This window comes from Cotesia typhae, unplaced genomic scaffold (assembly GCF_013202065.1).
Source record: "Cotesia typhae breed Kobodo isofemale line unplaced genomic scaffold, CoteBio_Ctyphae contig_43, whole genome shotgun sequence".
Classification (NCBI taxonomy): domain Eukaryota; kingdom Metazoa; phylum Arthropoda; class Insecta; order Hymenoptera; family Braconidae; genus Cotesia; species Cotesia typhae.
Window position 1 is genome coordinate 840,999 of NW_027423752.1, and position 13,910 is coordinate 854,908.

At 26.8% G+C, this 13,910-nt stretch overlaps 1 protein-coding gene across 3 annotated transcripts; it reads left to right on the forward strand.

The window, feature by feature from the left end:
• Nucleotides 1–4,919: 4,919 nt before the first annotated feature.
• LOC141528304 (uncharacterized) lies at nt 4,920–13,823 on the forward strand. Of its 3 annotated transcripts, none has more exons than XM_074244283.1 (5): nt 4,920–5,114; nt 10,513–11,060; nt 11,386–11,832; nt 13,006–13,269; nt 13,374–13,823. In XM_074244283.1, the coding sequence occupies exons 2-5, from the start codon at nt 10,546–10,548 to the stop codon at nt 13,681–13,683; spliced, it is 1,536 nt and encodes a 511-aa protein (XP_074100384.1). In that variant the 5' UTR covers nt 4,920–5,114; nt 10,513–10,545; the 3' UTR covers nt 13,684–13,823. The 3 variants fall into 3 exon arrangements, with proteins under 3 accessions (XP_074100384.1, XP_074100383.1, XP_074100385.1); XM_074244282.1 differs by lacking the exon at nt 4,920–5,114 and adding an exon at nt 5,652–6,132 and having other exon boundaries at nt 10,543–11,060; XM_074244284.1 differs by lacking the exon at nt 4,920–5,114 and adding an exon at nt 6,112–6,132.
• The last annotated feature ends 87 nt before the right edge of the window (nt 13,824–13,910 follow it).

Sequence of the window (13,910 nt, forward strand, 5' to 3'; positions counted from 1 at the left end):
TTTTATTATGATTTTTGTGTTTATTTGTTCGATATTATTAATCTTAAAAAGATTAATGTTTATATATTTAAATATTCTATCGCAGTGATATTAAGCCTCGGGGATATTTATTTTTGGGATATTTTGTCGGGGATATTTTGTCAGAGGATCAAAACGCCTGATACCAATTTTGTGAGCTTTCACATGAATTTATCAAAAATTATCCATCTCTTTTCAATCAAAAGTTATACATCAATAAAATCACTGAAAATGTAATTTTCACTATTGTAATAATTTTGAAGAGTTACCATTTCTAAACTTATCGACGGACTTAGCTCATCTTTGAACTCATTCAAGGTTATTATCCAAAGAATATCTATATCAAATTTCATCTAGATCCGTCAAGAACTGTAGACACAATCGTTCATGCATATACACAGTAAAAAATTGTGCGTCATTACGTCAAAAAATTTAGTGTTAAGTATTTAACACTTTCATATGTAGATTTAACATTTATGGTGTTAAATTAACACAAAAAAATGTTAAATATTTAACATAAAAATTTTTAACACAAAATTTTTTGACGCACTGACGCAAAATTTTTTACTTTGTATCAATTTTTAAACTAACGTTATTTTTGAGCTTTATTCTACTGGTCAACCCATCAGTACTCACGTAATGAGCATTTTTGCTTACGCAATTACATCCGACTTATAAAACGGCGCTGTAGTGCAAGTGAGACATTAAAATTCACGTGAGTTCTGACGACAAAATTTCGAGTAAATTCCGACATAAAGACCAATGCAAGAAATTTATTTCTGTGAAATCTTCTTAAAAATCAAAATTCTAGGATAGATATTGAAAATACGGACAAATTACAAGAGACCTTTTTTGAAAAAAATCTAACCCTCTACAAAAAAGGTCTTTGTCAATTTTTTCTTATCTTTAATCATTGTACCTAAATTTGAGTTTCAAATTCGGAAACAAAACCCGCTATTTATCAAAGATAAAAAAATTTACTTTTCAATTAAAAAATCAAAATTCTGAGTTAAATATTGAAAATATCAAAAAATGATAAGAGGCTTTTTTTGTAGGAAATTTAATTTTCTACAATAAAGGTCCTTGTACATTTTTAAGTATCTCTTATACTTTAGTCAAAATAATAATTTGAAGGTCGTTAAAAAAATAACCGATTTTAAGGAAACTTGTTGGTTGATTTAAAGTTAAAAAATTGAAAATAAAAAAGATTTGTTTAGAAAAGATGGGAATTGTATATTGTATTTTGTATTTTGTATAGAGCATCAGCTAATTTGTAACTCGATGGTACCGCTGCGAGGCAAAAGGTATCCAGCGAGCACATGGCAGCTGACAATCACCGTCTATACATACATACATACATAACGTGAGTAGATATGAAGCGACTTTAGCCTTCTGCTCCTCGTCCCATTCCTTTTCCTTTTAAAATAAAAACATGCTCTACATCTGTATATTTAATGCCCCATGCCCGTGGTCCCTGGATTTAGAAACTAAGGTAAGTAAAATAATACAGTGGGGAGACAGGTGTACCGGCACGCGACAGCCGGCAGTCGCGAGGTAGATCCAACGTCATACACAATTTTGGGTAGTTTTATTTCTGATCAATTCTTTTCAGTTAAATTTTATCATTTTTTAAAAATATTTATTTGAATTTATAGATTTATTAAATAATTTTTTTTTTTAATAATATTTGATATTTTTATTTAAAAAATTTTAATGAAAAATTGATTTTTTTTTTTCAAGCTGCTATGTTGATAAAAATTGATATTTTTATATTATTTATTTATTTGTAAAAAAAAAGAACTAACTAATAAAGTTAAAATTCAATTTTTAAATTAATTGATTAAAAAACCTTTTAAAAAAAAATTTATCTAAAAATCGCTTTTTTTATTTACTAAATGCGTACATTGTAAAAAATATACTATTAAAAAAAGTGATTTCAGAGTGAATATAGATTTTAATCCGAAAAACATTCGAGTAAGAGTTTTTTTATCTGAAATAAATTTCAATTACCTAAAACAAGTTTTATATATAAAATATTAACAAATTGAAAAAAATTTATCTCAAGTTTAATTTTGTATTAATTATATTTTCTAAAAAATTTGACTGAAACTTTGAACCAAATTTTTTTAAAGATCAAAAATTAAAAATAATTAATATCATTAGATTTTTTTAAATAATAAAATTTATTTGTTAAATCAATTGAAGGAAAGAAGTTTATATTAATTTTGAAATCTCTCAATGAACATTTTGTAATTTTTAAACAAACAACTACTATTTTGTTATTTTTACACGGAAAAATTACATTATACAATGTAAAAGTGGCCCGTAATAGTGGGGTCGTAAGGAAAACTGGAAAAATTACAATTTTATATTGTAATTATTACAGATTTTATAAAAATTACATTGTAGAATGTAATATTTACATTTTAATGTAATAATTGAAATCTGAAACTGTAAATTTTCCAGTTTTCTTTACGGCAGTCCACTTCTACATTGTGTAATGTAATTTTTCCGTGTATTCAACTAAAAAAAATCAAAAATTCACTTTGCGGAGTTTTTTTTGTCAATAGTAGAAATAAAATCTTCCCTGCACGGAAAAAAGTAAACTGTAATATTCACTCAGATTCCGGTTAGTTTTTATAGTTTCAAACAGTAAAGCGGACATCGGGGTGGCATAAATGTAAATATTACAGAACTTAATGTAGAAAGTATAAAAGCCACAATTTATAATTTAATATCCAAAATAAGTAATTAGTAGTTGTCACTATAGTAAATAACGACTCTTTTATCTTTAAAAATTACAGTTTTAAACAGTAAAATTTACCATTTCAATATATAGTCCATATTATGAAGAGAAGGGGAACTCAGATGAAAGAGAAGGGGGTCTTACTCTGGGAGAATTTAATACTTCAAACAGTAAAAATTATACTTTTAAAATATACATTTTACCAGTCTAAGCAAGTCAATAATTACAGTTTGATTTTTAGCGTTACTTTGTAAATATTGACGTTGCTTGTATTAGAAATTTACTAACTTTATTCTATACTTTTTACATATCATAACATCATTTTTTAGGTACAAAATGATAAATATTAAAGTCTGAATTGTTAATTATTATACTTAAACATTTTAGACATTTACATGGCGAATATTACTGTTTGAAATAGTATTTTCTTCCATGTAAAGAGTAAATTGTAAATATTACAATTTTACAATGTGAATAGTAAAATAATGATTTTACTGTTTGAAGTGGTAATTTTTAGCAGTTGATCATTACTTATTATAAATCGACTGTTATTTATTACAGTTTACTTTTTTCCGTGTGGGATTAAATTAATTAAAAATCATCCACTCGGCAATTTTTTTATCGTGCAAACTTAGACATACATACTTTCGGTAATTTTCTTTAACAATTAACTTATTGTAACAGTTACACTGAAAAAAATTAGGAAAACGGTTGATCCTAAAGGCCATACCTGCAACTTCCCGCTAACTCCATACTTAAGCGCTCAAAATCACACTTATGACGTTTTTGAACGTCGAAATTTGATGAGAATTCGATTTTTGCAAAACGGAGTAAAACCAATAACTTCCCGATTTTTGAAAATTTTCAATTTTTTTAGCGCGAAGTTAAAAAATTAACTTGAATCAAGAGAAAAATTCTTGAGCCAAGTAAAATAATTTTGAAGAGGAAAAATTCTTGAATCAAATACAATTTACTTAAGGTAGTACACAGTTAAAAATTTTGCGTCATTGCGTCAAAAATTTTTATGTTAAAATTTAACATTTTTTTTTTTTTTGTAAATTCAACATTTATTGTGTTAAATTAACGCAAAAAAGTATTAAATATTAACATATAAATTTTTAATATAAAATTTTTTGCACTTTCGTGAAAAAGCATGTTTCAAGAAACTTATAGAATTTTTTTTATCAAAAGATAATTACATTAATAATTCACCACCAAAATTTCAGATCAATTCACCGCACCGTTTTTAAGTAATTAATTTTCAAAATTGTATTTCTTACATGTAGAGCTACAGAGAGATGGTAAAGTTAGTATAAAATCCTCCGTACCACTCGAGTAATGCAAATAGATTTGTATATTATTTCTTCAAAATTACTTATTTGATTTAAATTAATATTTTTTATATATGCCCTACATAATTTTTTGCCATTCGGCTTGTTGCCTTGGCATTCAAACAAAATAAATAATAAATAAATAAATAAAAATAATTTCAATGTCTACATAACAATTTTCAGCTCTGTAACTTTCTTATTCACAAATCAATTTTAATTTTAATTACAAAATTTTTTCCCGAAGCAAAAAAAAAAAAATTTTTTTTATCTTAATTCGCCATCTTAAAGGGCAGCATTTGAATGATGGTACTTCCGTTACCAAAAAAATCAAGTCATTCCATATTCATACGAGAATTATTTATCGGACCCTTGGTTTTACGAGTATCGCAGTACCCCCAAATAAAAGCGATCAGATTGGCCCGCTCCCGACGCGTGTATCCTGTTCAGTTGGTTCTTTGCCAATTTAAATCTTTAAATAAATAAATTAGTCTTAATCTTTAATTAAATAAATTATGCATCATAATTTCAAACGAAAAATTCCATTGATCAGAAGAAGAAATAAATCCGATGATTTCTTCTTATTATTTTTATATTAATTGTTTATTGTTTGAAATAAAAACATTATCAAAGTTCATAGATCATGCGCATGTGCAAAATAGGTCAGGTTTTGCACTGTATATATATATTTATTTACGTATAAGTTAGTCATCACGTGTGACGATCGATGTCAACTGAATCCACAGCACAGCCAAAGAATAGGCAAGGCGTCTGTTAACTAAACTTGGGGTTATTAATGTTGTATGTTGTATGTAATGTAAGAGTAATATAACAGTGTAACAGCGAAATGTAGGTGCAGTTACAGTGCAACTACTCACTAACACAACATCTAATAAGCTGTGTTGGAAGAGAGCCTTCAATTTAATCTCAAAATACATTGTAGACGGGATAACAACCCCCCGGGGGTTAACCATTCGCTTCATCCCTGTTGCTTTGTTATCATCACGTCTATAAACTTCTTGGTATGTACACCTGCTATTTTTAATTAATTATTATTGTTATTGCTTAATATGCTAATTAATTCATTGAATTAATCATAGTTTAGATAAATAGGGCGTTTTTTTTTAAAGGAGTATTCTCGTTTAAAAATTCAAAAAAATCGATTTTTTTTTTGCATATTTTTATAGTATATTCCTAAAAAAATTCTTATTTTCTCATTTCTTTAATATTTAATTAAAAATTTGAATTTTTAATTTTGGAGCAAACTCTCTTGTTAGAAAAAGGACTTTTCTTACTACCTCGGTCGAAAGTACGTAGCTTCTGCTATGATATCGCGGCAGAAATATTCATTTTTATTCCTCGGTCAAGCAGTACGCGCGCCATCTAGTTGAGCGGGAGTAAAAACTTAGTCGCGTGCACTGCCACTCAATACATGAGAAATTCCCTCTACAATACTACCACAAAGACCCGATTCACGTATCCACAACCTCTACTTTTACTCGCACTCGTATAACCTCAAAGTTTGTTTACAATAAGTTAATGCTAATGTTTATTGGTAAATTCTATTCAGAAAATTATTGTGATTAAAATTTTATAATAAAAATAAAAAAATGCATCACCAATTATCTGACGAGTCAACCGATGAAGAAGAAGTCACCAGAGGCTTTGATGCGGAAGCACAATTGATTGTGCAAACTGACACTTTACCCAAGAAATTTGCTGATAAATATACGCTAGTCTATAATACTTACAAAAAAATAAAAGTGCTTTATCTGATTCTGAGGAAAATAATTTAATTGTTTATTTCAAAAGTCTATCCACAAAATTGTGTCCATCTAATTTGTGGAGTATTCATTCTATGTTAAAATCGACGCTGAATGCCAGAGATAATATTGATATCAGTAAGTTTTATAAATTAAAAGGTCTAGTTAAAAATAACGCCAAAGGTCAAATAAGCCGAAGAAATCTGCTGTCTTGACGTGGGACGAGGTTATGGCATTCATAAATAATGCATCGGACTACACTCATTTAGCCAATAAAGTATGTATTTATAAAAATTTGTATAAATTGTATTGATTTATAATTTATAAATCTATACCTTTATTTATTTGATGTATTTGATGCCTGCCCCCGACCAGCAGCACTCGCTTCGCTCGTGCCGCAAATGTCGGGGCAGGCATCAATATCTTTAGTACACACTTGTCATTTTTCCGTACTTTCGACCAGGTAGCAAGAAAAATAGTATACACTACACGCGCAGAAAGTTTGAGAGCCCTGAACTGCGCGCTGTGATGCCCTCGGCTTCGCCTCGGGCATCATGGCGCGCAGTGCAGAAATCTCAAACTTTCTGCCCTTGTAATGTAATATACTATTAATCCATGACTTAAAATTCGAATTTTGGCTGAATGATTAAAGATAGAGAAAAATTGACAAAAAATTTTTTTGTAGAAAATTAAATTTTCTATAAAAAAGCTCTCATATAATTTTTTTTTATTTTCAATATTTAACCCAGAATTTTGATTTTTTTATGACAGAAAATTATTTCAGAACTTAGATCCTAAATTTCAGCTAAGTGATCAAAGATACGGTAAAATTGGTCTCGTCGTAATCAAAACTAGAAAAATTACAGTTTTTTAAATTCAATTTTTTAATTTAATATTCAGAGCTTTCAATGTAAATATTAAATTCTACAATGTATAATTCTTATAAAATCTGTAATAATTACATTTGAAACTGTAATTTTTCCAGTTTTCATCACGAAGCGCGACATTGCATTATATACTGTAATTTTTCGAGTTTTCTTTTTTTTTTTTCCGTGCGGAGTCGCTTAACTAAATTTAGCTGTATCTCCAAAAATAATTCAAATTCCGAAAAATTTTTTTAAGAACATATTTTTAGAGAATTGTACAATGAAAATATGCAAAAAAATAAATTTTTTCGAATTTTTAAACGAGAATTAAGGAATACCTTCTTCATTCTCTGGAATAAAGGTTTAGACTAAAATTTCTGCATCTCTTACCGTTTAGTTTAGTAATAATTATGCCAAGACTGATGCCAAATGGCAAAGACAAAATATACAAAAGAATATTTACATTATTTACATTATTATGCATTTTAAACTAAATGTAATATTGATTTCAAAAAAATTTGAATTTATAAAGAATTAACTAACAAATTTAAGGATCATAGAGATGAAAGTAAACAAATAAATAAGGGAGTTAGAATTATAAAAAAAAAAAATAAGAGAATTGACTACTAGTTTAGCAGAAATTTAAATTTAAAATTCGGAAAAAAGAAAAATTTTTTAATTTTTTAAAATTAAAAAATATTTATTAAATTATTAAAAAGGTAAATTAAATATTTCCTATAAAGTAACTGAACCATTACCTAGGTTACGTACTAGGCCAAGGTCAGTGTGATCATACAACTCGAGGCATGCGTGGTTGTCTTGCAGGAAGTTTAATTGCAATAGAATCCAAGGATTTTTTTTTTTCATAAAATAAAAACGTGCAATTAACAAAAAGGGGGTGTTGTAAAAAATTCTAAGGCTCTTGTGAGGTGAAGAGTTTTATATTTATTTATTTCATTCCTCTAGATTTTAATAAAGTTTCTTTTCTGTATTTTATTCCATAGAAATCTACACTTTGCTATACTTTATTTAATTATTTTTTTTAATTAATTCATAAGGCTGCAGAAGTAATTAAAGACCCGCGAGTCTTTTAAATGCGACAAAAGCCGTTTTTATTTCAATTTCAATTTATGTTTATATTGCATAAAATTTTTTCACAAAACCGCGCTCTTTTTGCTTCAATATTTTTCAAAGATAATTTAATTAAATTTTGCTCTGATAATTAAAAATAATAAATTGCTAATTTAATAGAAAAAAAAAATCAAAAATTTTATCAATAAATTTTATTATTATTTAAAATTGTAGTCAAGGTTTTTTTAACAAATAAATTAATCACTGTTTAAAATATCAAAATCTTGGAAATAATTTATTTATTTATGCGAAAAAAAAAAATTTTAAACTTGACCGATTTTTCGTCCCAAAATTTTAAACTTAATTTGATCAAATAACAATTTAGATATTTTTGAATAAAAATTAAAATTTGATACACATAACAATAATGATATTGAGGATATCCTACACGCGGATGTGGAACCTGTTGATTAAGTAAATTATAATAATCCTACAAATTACAACCATATGAATAATTATTCTACTCGAGGTCAACTGGTTCTGGACTTTAACCAGTTGATATGTAATAAAATAACTTGCATATGTGTATAATGTATTGTATAGTGACTACTCATCACTGTCATATTTGTCGCGTGTCTTTTCAATGAATATTTTGTATTAATACTGCTGGAACGCAGTAATTGATAATTTATAATTAGAAAATTTTTGTGATATTAATTAATTAATTAATTAATTAATAATTGAAAATTTTTCAGAATATCAATTTATAATTAAAAATATTGAAATTTGTAATGATGATAAATTATAATTTAAAAAGATTAACAATATTAATTGATAATTAACATTTTACAATAATATTAATCTATATTATTAAAAGAATAAAAAAAATTTTGTCTTTAAAATAGTCATATAATAAAAAATCAGTTTTTTTAGTGAAATATAGTGTCATTGAAAAGGTCTTGATTTTAATTTGTACCTTTTCAAGGTTTCATATCATTCTTACCGTTAGACAATTTATGATGATAAGTATATAGGCTGCATTCAAAAATTCTCTATCTCTAGATACACGATTAAGAAATGACCTTGTATTTTGTGAACTATTGACATTTTTCAAGATATGAGCTCATCCTGATGTTACACTTATCAAGACCTTTCATTTGAGTACCCACATCAATTTTTCATATATTTTTCATATATACATATATGTAATATATATAAATATATGAAAAATTGATGTGGGTACTCAAATGAAAGCTCTTGATGAATGTAACATCAGGATGAGCTTACATCTTCAAAAATATCAATCGTTAAGAAATGATCTTGTTTTTCGTGCACTATTGACTTTTTTTAAGATATAAGCTCATCCCGATGTTACACTCACCAAGAGCTTTCATTTGAATACCCACATGCATTTTTGATATATTTTTCATATATACATATATATATAATATATATATAAATATATTAATAATTGATGTGGGTACTTAAATGAAAAGTCTCAATGAGTGTAATGTCAGGATGAGCTTATATCTTTAAAAATATCAATAGTTAAGAAAGTACAGTGCAATTTAACAAAAGTCATTGTTTAATAAAGCAAAATTTTATTTATTTATAGTTCTCAAGTCACAGCAGTCACACAGTGACTTCAAGGTTGCTAGATAATAATAATAAATAATTTAAAAATTTCAAATTAAAAAATTAATATTTTTTTTACAATTGCAAAAATATATCCTAATTTTTGTCTTTTTTTTTAATGTAGGAAGTTATTTTTTTAAATAATTTTCTTTTTTCAAGATTTTATCTCTAATAAATTTAATTTTTCTTCTAAATAAAAATAATTCAACAAAAAAATAAATAATGATTACGTTGTCTTATTAAGTACACATTTATATTTTAGTGAATTTTTGATCCGTAAATATGATCTTGATCAAGATTTAAAACACAATTCAAATTAAAAAAATTTTAACAATTTTTCATTTATTAAATCATAAAAAAATAAATTTTATTATTATTGATTTTAAACTCTTAATTTTGTCAGAAAAAACTTAAAATATTTCAAATGACGTCAGAAGTATTTTCATCATAAAAAAAGTGAAAAAAAATCTGCAAAATCATTATCTTCACGAAGTTATTTATTTTTATGTATATTTTATCACGGTTACAAAATTCGGCTAAATTCCAGACAATAGAAACACTAAAAAATAATTAATAAATTATTTGTTGATAATTAGGAAAAAATAATTAAAATAAAAATTAGCAAACCACAAATTTAAATAAAAAAGATAAAAATGATAATAATTAACAATAAATGCATTGAGAAAAATAATTGAAGTAAAAAACTTGTTTCTTCTATTCCTAATCGTCTTGGCTTGCAAAACGTGATATTAAGAGAGTGGAGGGGTTTTATCGCGTATATGAATAGCAGGAAGTCTAGAATTGTTGCAGTTGCACGCGAAATGTGTTTTAGTACAGTTTAGCAGGCTTGTATTGATTTTCATTTAATATTTTTTGAATAATTGTAATTTTAAAAGAAGAAATGAATTTAAGTGCAAATAATTGACAGTTTAAAATTAAAATAATTTAAAATTTATTTAAAAATATTTAAAGAAGATAATTATAATTATAATTAATTAAGATAATAATTTGATTGCTCAATTAAATAATTTTTAATGTTACAAATTAATAATTTTTATGTTTAAAAAAAAAAAAACTTTGAGAAGAAATAGGTGAATTATTTATTTATTGCAAAGAAAATGAAGCACCCAGAGAGCAATGACCGGGAATTGCTTGCCGACACAAAACAATCTAGTGATTTATCCAACGAAACTGAAACTACGCAACTTTCCGGGGATAAAATTAGCGGTAAAAATTATTACATCAACTCAGATGAACAAGACAGAGTCATCAGGGAATTTTTTAAGCAATTAAATGTTAATTTGCCGGATGATTGGGAAGAAATGAAAGATGAAGAAAGGAAAAAATTGATATGCAAGTGGACACGTGAGAGTTTTCCTAATATTCCTGAGTCTTTGCTGAAGATCACCACAGGCTGGACGGTTCATGGGGACTGTGGCAGACCCGCGAAACAAGTCCCTGATTGGTTAGACCGCGAGAAATTCAGAAGAGGACAGAAATTTGCCAGGGATAATATGTTTGGGATTTACTTCTCGCAATTGCTCACTTTGTTCGGGCTTTTTTCTTTTGAGGATGGACTCAAGCCTATGATTGTCACTGGAAAGTCCTCGGAACCTTACACTGCGTTTAAAAGGTGTGTTTTTTTTAATTTTATTATTTTTTTTATTTAAGAACAACATTTTTTAATTAAATATCTAATTATTGACTAGTTGTTCGAGAAAATGCTCATAACTCCTAAAATAATGAATTTTAGGAAAAATTGTAAGAATCCAAAGTTGTAGCTTAGAAAATTTCCTACAAAAAATGTTTATGTTTCATGGAGCTATATTCAATATTTTAGGAGATACAGTGTCTTAAGCAGTTTTGATTATCAAGTGACTCTAAAAATGATAAAAACTCCTAAAATAAAAATTAAAAAGAAAAATATAATTATTTAAAAAACTTTAAAATCAATGCAGGTATCTGTCGACTGGAGCGAGAGTAAGGAATTGGTTTACCAGCGATCCATGGACCAAGGGCACGCCAGCATACAACGACATTCAAACAGTAAGGAGAATGCACACAATAGTGCGCAATAAATTGAGCTCGATATCCAATGAAGAAATAGACAAAGCGGGAAAAATAGACAACCCATGGTCATCAACACGGAACATTTTGCTCCAAGATTTCCGAGCTGAGTGTCCGGTAGCGAAGCCAGGACAGTGTCCTTTCTCAATAGGAACTGTAAGAGCTGTGAGACCCAAAGGATTGCACCAAGGTGAGATGGCGGTAACTCAAGGTGGATTTGTTTGCTTAGCCGTTGTTTATCCCGAGGCTTTCGGGCTCCACGGAGCCACTGATCAAGATCTGGAAGATTTCTGCCATGTTTGGAGAGGGATCGGATATCTACTCGGGATCGAGGACGAGTAAGTGTTTTATCGCTTTTGTTTTTACCTTTTTTTTTTTTTTTTTTCTGATGGAAGGATTTGTTGACATTTAATTAGCTGTATTAAATGTTGATAAATTTTTTTTGAGATTAAATCATTTGATGAATATTTAATTAAAATTGAGTGCAATATTTTATTTTGACATTTTTTATGAATTGAATAGAAAAAAAAATTGTTATCTGAAAATTTTTGATTTTATTTATATTATTAAGAAAATAAGCAAAATTTTGTGGCCAGTGTATTTATATGATAACATGGGTTTTTATGGTTAAATTTGGCTGCATTCGAAAATGTTCTATCTCTAGATACATAATTAAGAAATGACTTTATATCTTGTCAACTATTGACATTTTTCAAGATATAAGCTCATTCCGATGTTACACTCATCAAGACCTTTCATTTGAGTACCCACATTAATTTTTCATATATTTATATATATTATATATATGTATATATGAAAAATATATAAAAATGCATGTGGGTACTCAAATGAAAGCTCTTGATGAGGATAACATCGGGATGAGCTTATATCTTTAAAAATGTCAATAATTAAGAAATGACGTTGTATTTTGGGAACTTATGATATTTTTAAAGATATAAGCTCATCTCGATGTTACACTCATCAAGACCTTTCATTTCAGTATCTTCATCATTTTTTCATATATTTATATATATTACATATACTTATATATATTATACATATTTATATATGAAAAATATATAAAAATGCATGTGGGTACTCAAATGAAAGCTCTTGTTAAGAGCTTTCATTAAATTTAGTTTTCTTCCCAAAAATTTTTATAAAACGTTAAAAAATAATAAAATAAATAAATTAATTAATTTATTGACAGTTAATAATTTAAATGATTAAATTTAGTTTTCTTCTCAAAAATTTTTCTAAAAAGTTAAAAATTAATAAAATAAATTAATGAATAAATTTACTAACAGTTAATAATTTAAATTATTAAATTTAATTTTTTTCTAAAAAATTAAAAAATATTAAAATAAATAAGTAAATTAATTAATTTACTGACAGTTAATGTCTTCTTCTATCAGTATGATATTAGTTTTCTTTAAATAAAAAAAAACCTCGTAATATTTTCCCGGAAAATGATAATAAAAAAAAAAAATAATGAATATTACTTCTTACAGATTCAACTACTGCGGCGGAACGCTGGAAGAAATAAAACAACTTTCAGCAGATTATTTAAACCAATGGGTAAAACCTAATTTGCGTGATATAACTCCCGAGTGGGAGCACATGATGAGATGTATTACCGTTGGTATGCAATATTATTTTCCTGGTAGCTCTTACGAAGTAAGTCTACTCTATCTTACGGAGCTGCTGAATCTCGACATGCCGCTATTACGCTCGTCACTCAGCTACCACGATCGCTTCAAATTCAACATTACCAAGTAAGTTATATAAATATTAATGAAAATATAAATCACGATTTTGCAAATAAAAAAAAATAAACATTAATAACAATAATAATAATTATTATTATTATTATTTACAGATTTACAATGTACTACGCCACTCGCTCACCTCGAGTTAAAGAATTCCTTAACTCACGTCTCAACAAGTCCATAGACCGCGCGTTGAAGTTCACCGAGGAAAAACACTCCGAACTCCGTAAAAAGTCCTCGAAAACTCTTTCTGTAATTCAAAAGAATAATAATAACAATTTTAATAATATTAATAATAAAAAAGATGAAAAATATTTAGATGTTAGTGTTTTTTCTCAGTATAAAATAATTGGACTCGTGATGTTATGCGTGCAATGCTTAATTATGTGGAAAGTTAAATTTCTTTCTGAAATTTTTTAAATTTTAATTTTACGAAAAATTGGCTGTGAATTTAAGTATTTTTTTACATAATAATAAGTGCCATAATTAATGTGTAATAAATTATTTCTTTTGTATTTTTAATGTATTTGTTAGACATTAAATAAATTTAAGTGACGTTTCATGCTTTTGTTTGATCGATAAATATTGTGTAACCTTTAAATTTTAGTGTTGACGTTTTGATTTTTATTATTAGAGGGAAGTAATTT

Coding starts and splice junctions, on each gene's coding strand:
- LOC141528304 (XM_074244282.1), top strand. CDS start 6,085: ATGGCATTCATAAATAATGCATCGGACTACACTCATTTAGCCAATAAA. Junction 6,133..10,542: donor ACACTCATTTAGCCAATAAA/GTATGTATTTAT, acceptor TTTATTGCAAAG/AAAATGAAGCACCCAGAGAG. Junction 13,270..13,373: donor TTCAAATTCAACATTACCAA/GTAAGTTATATA, acceptor TATTATTTACAG/ATTTACAATGTACTACGCCA.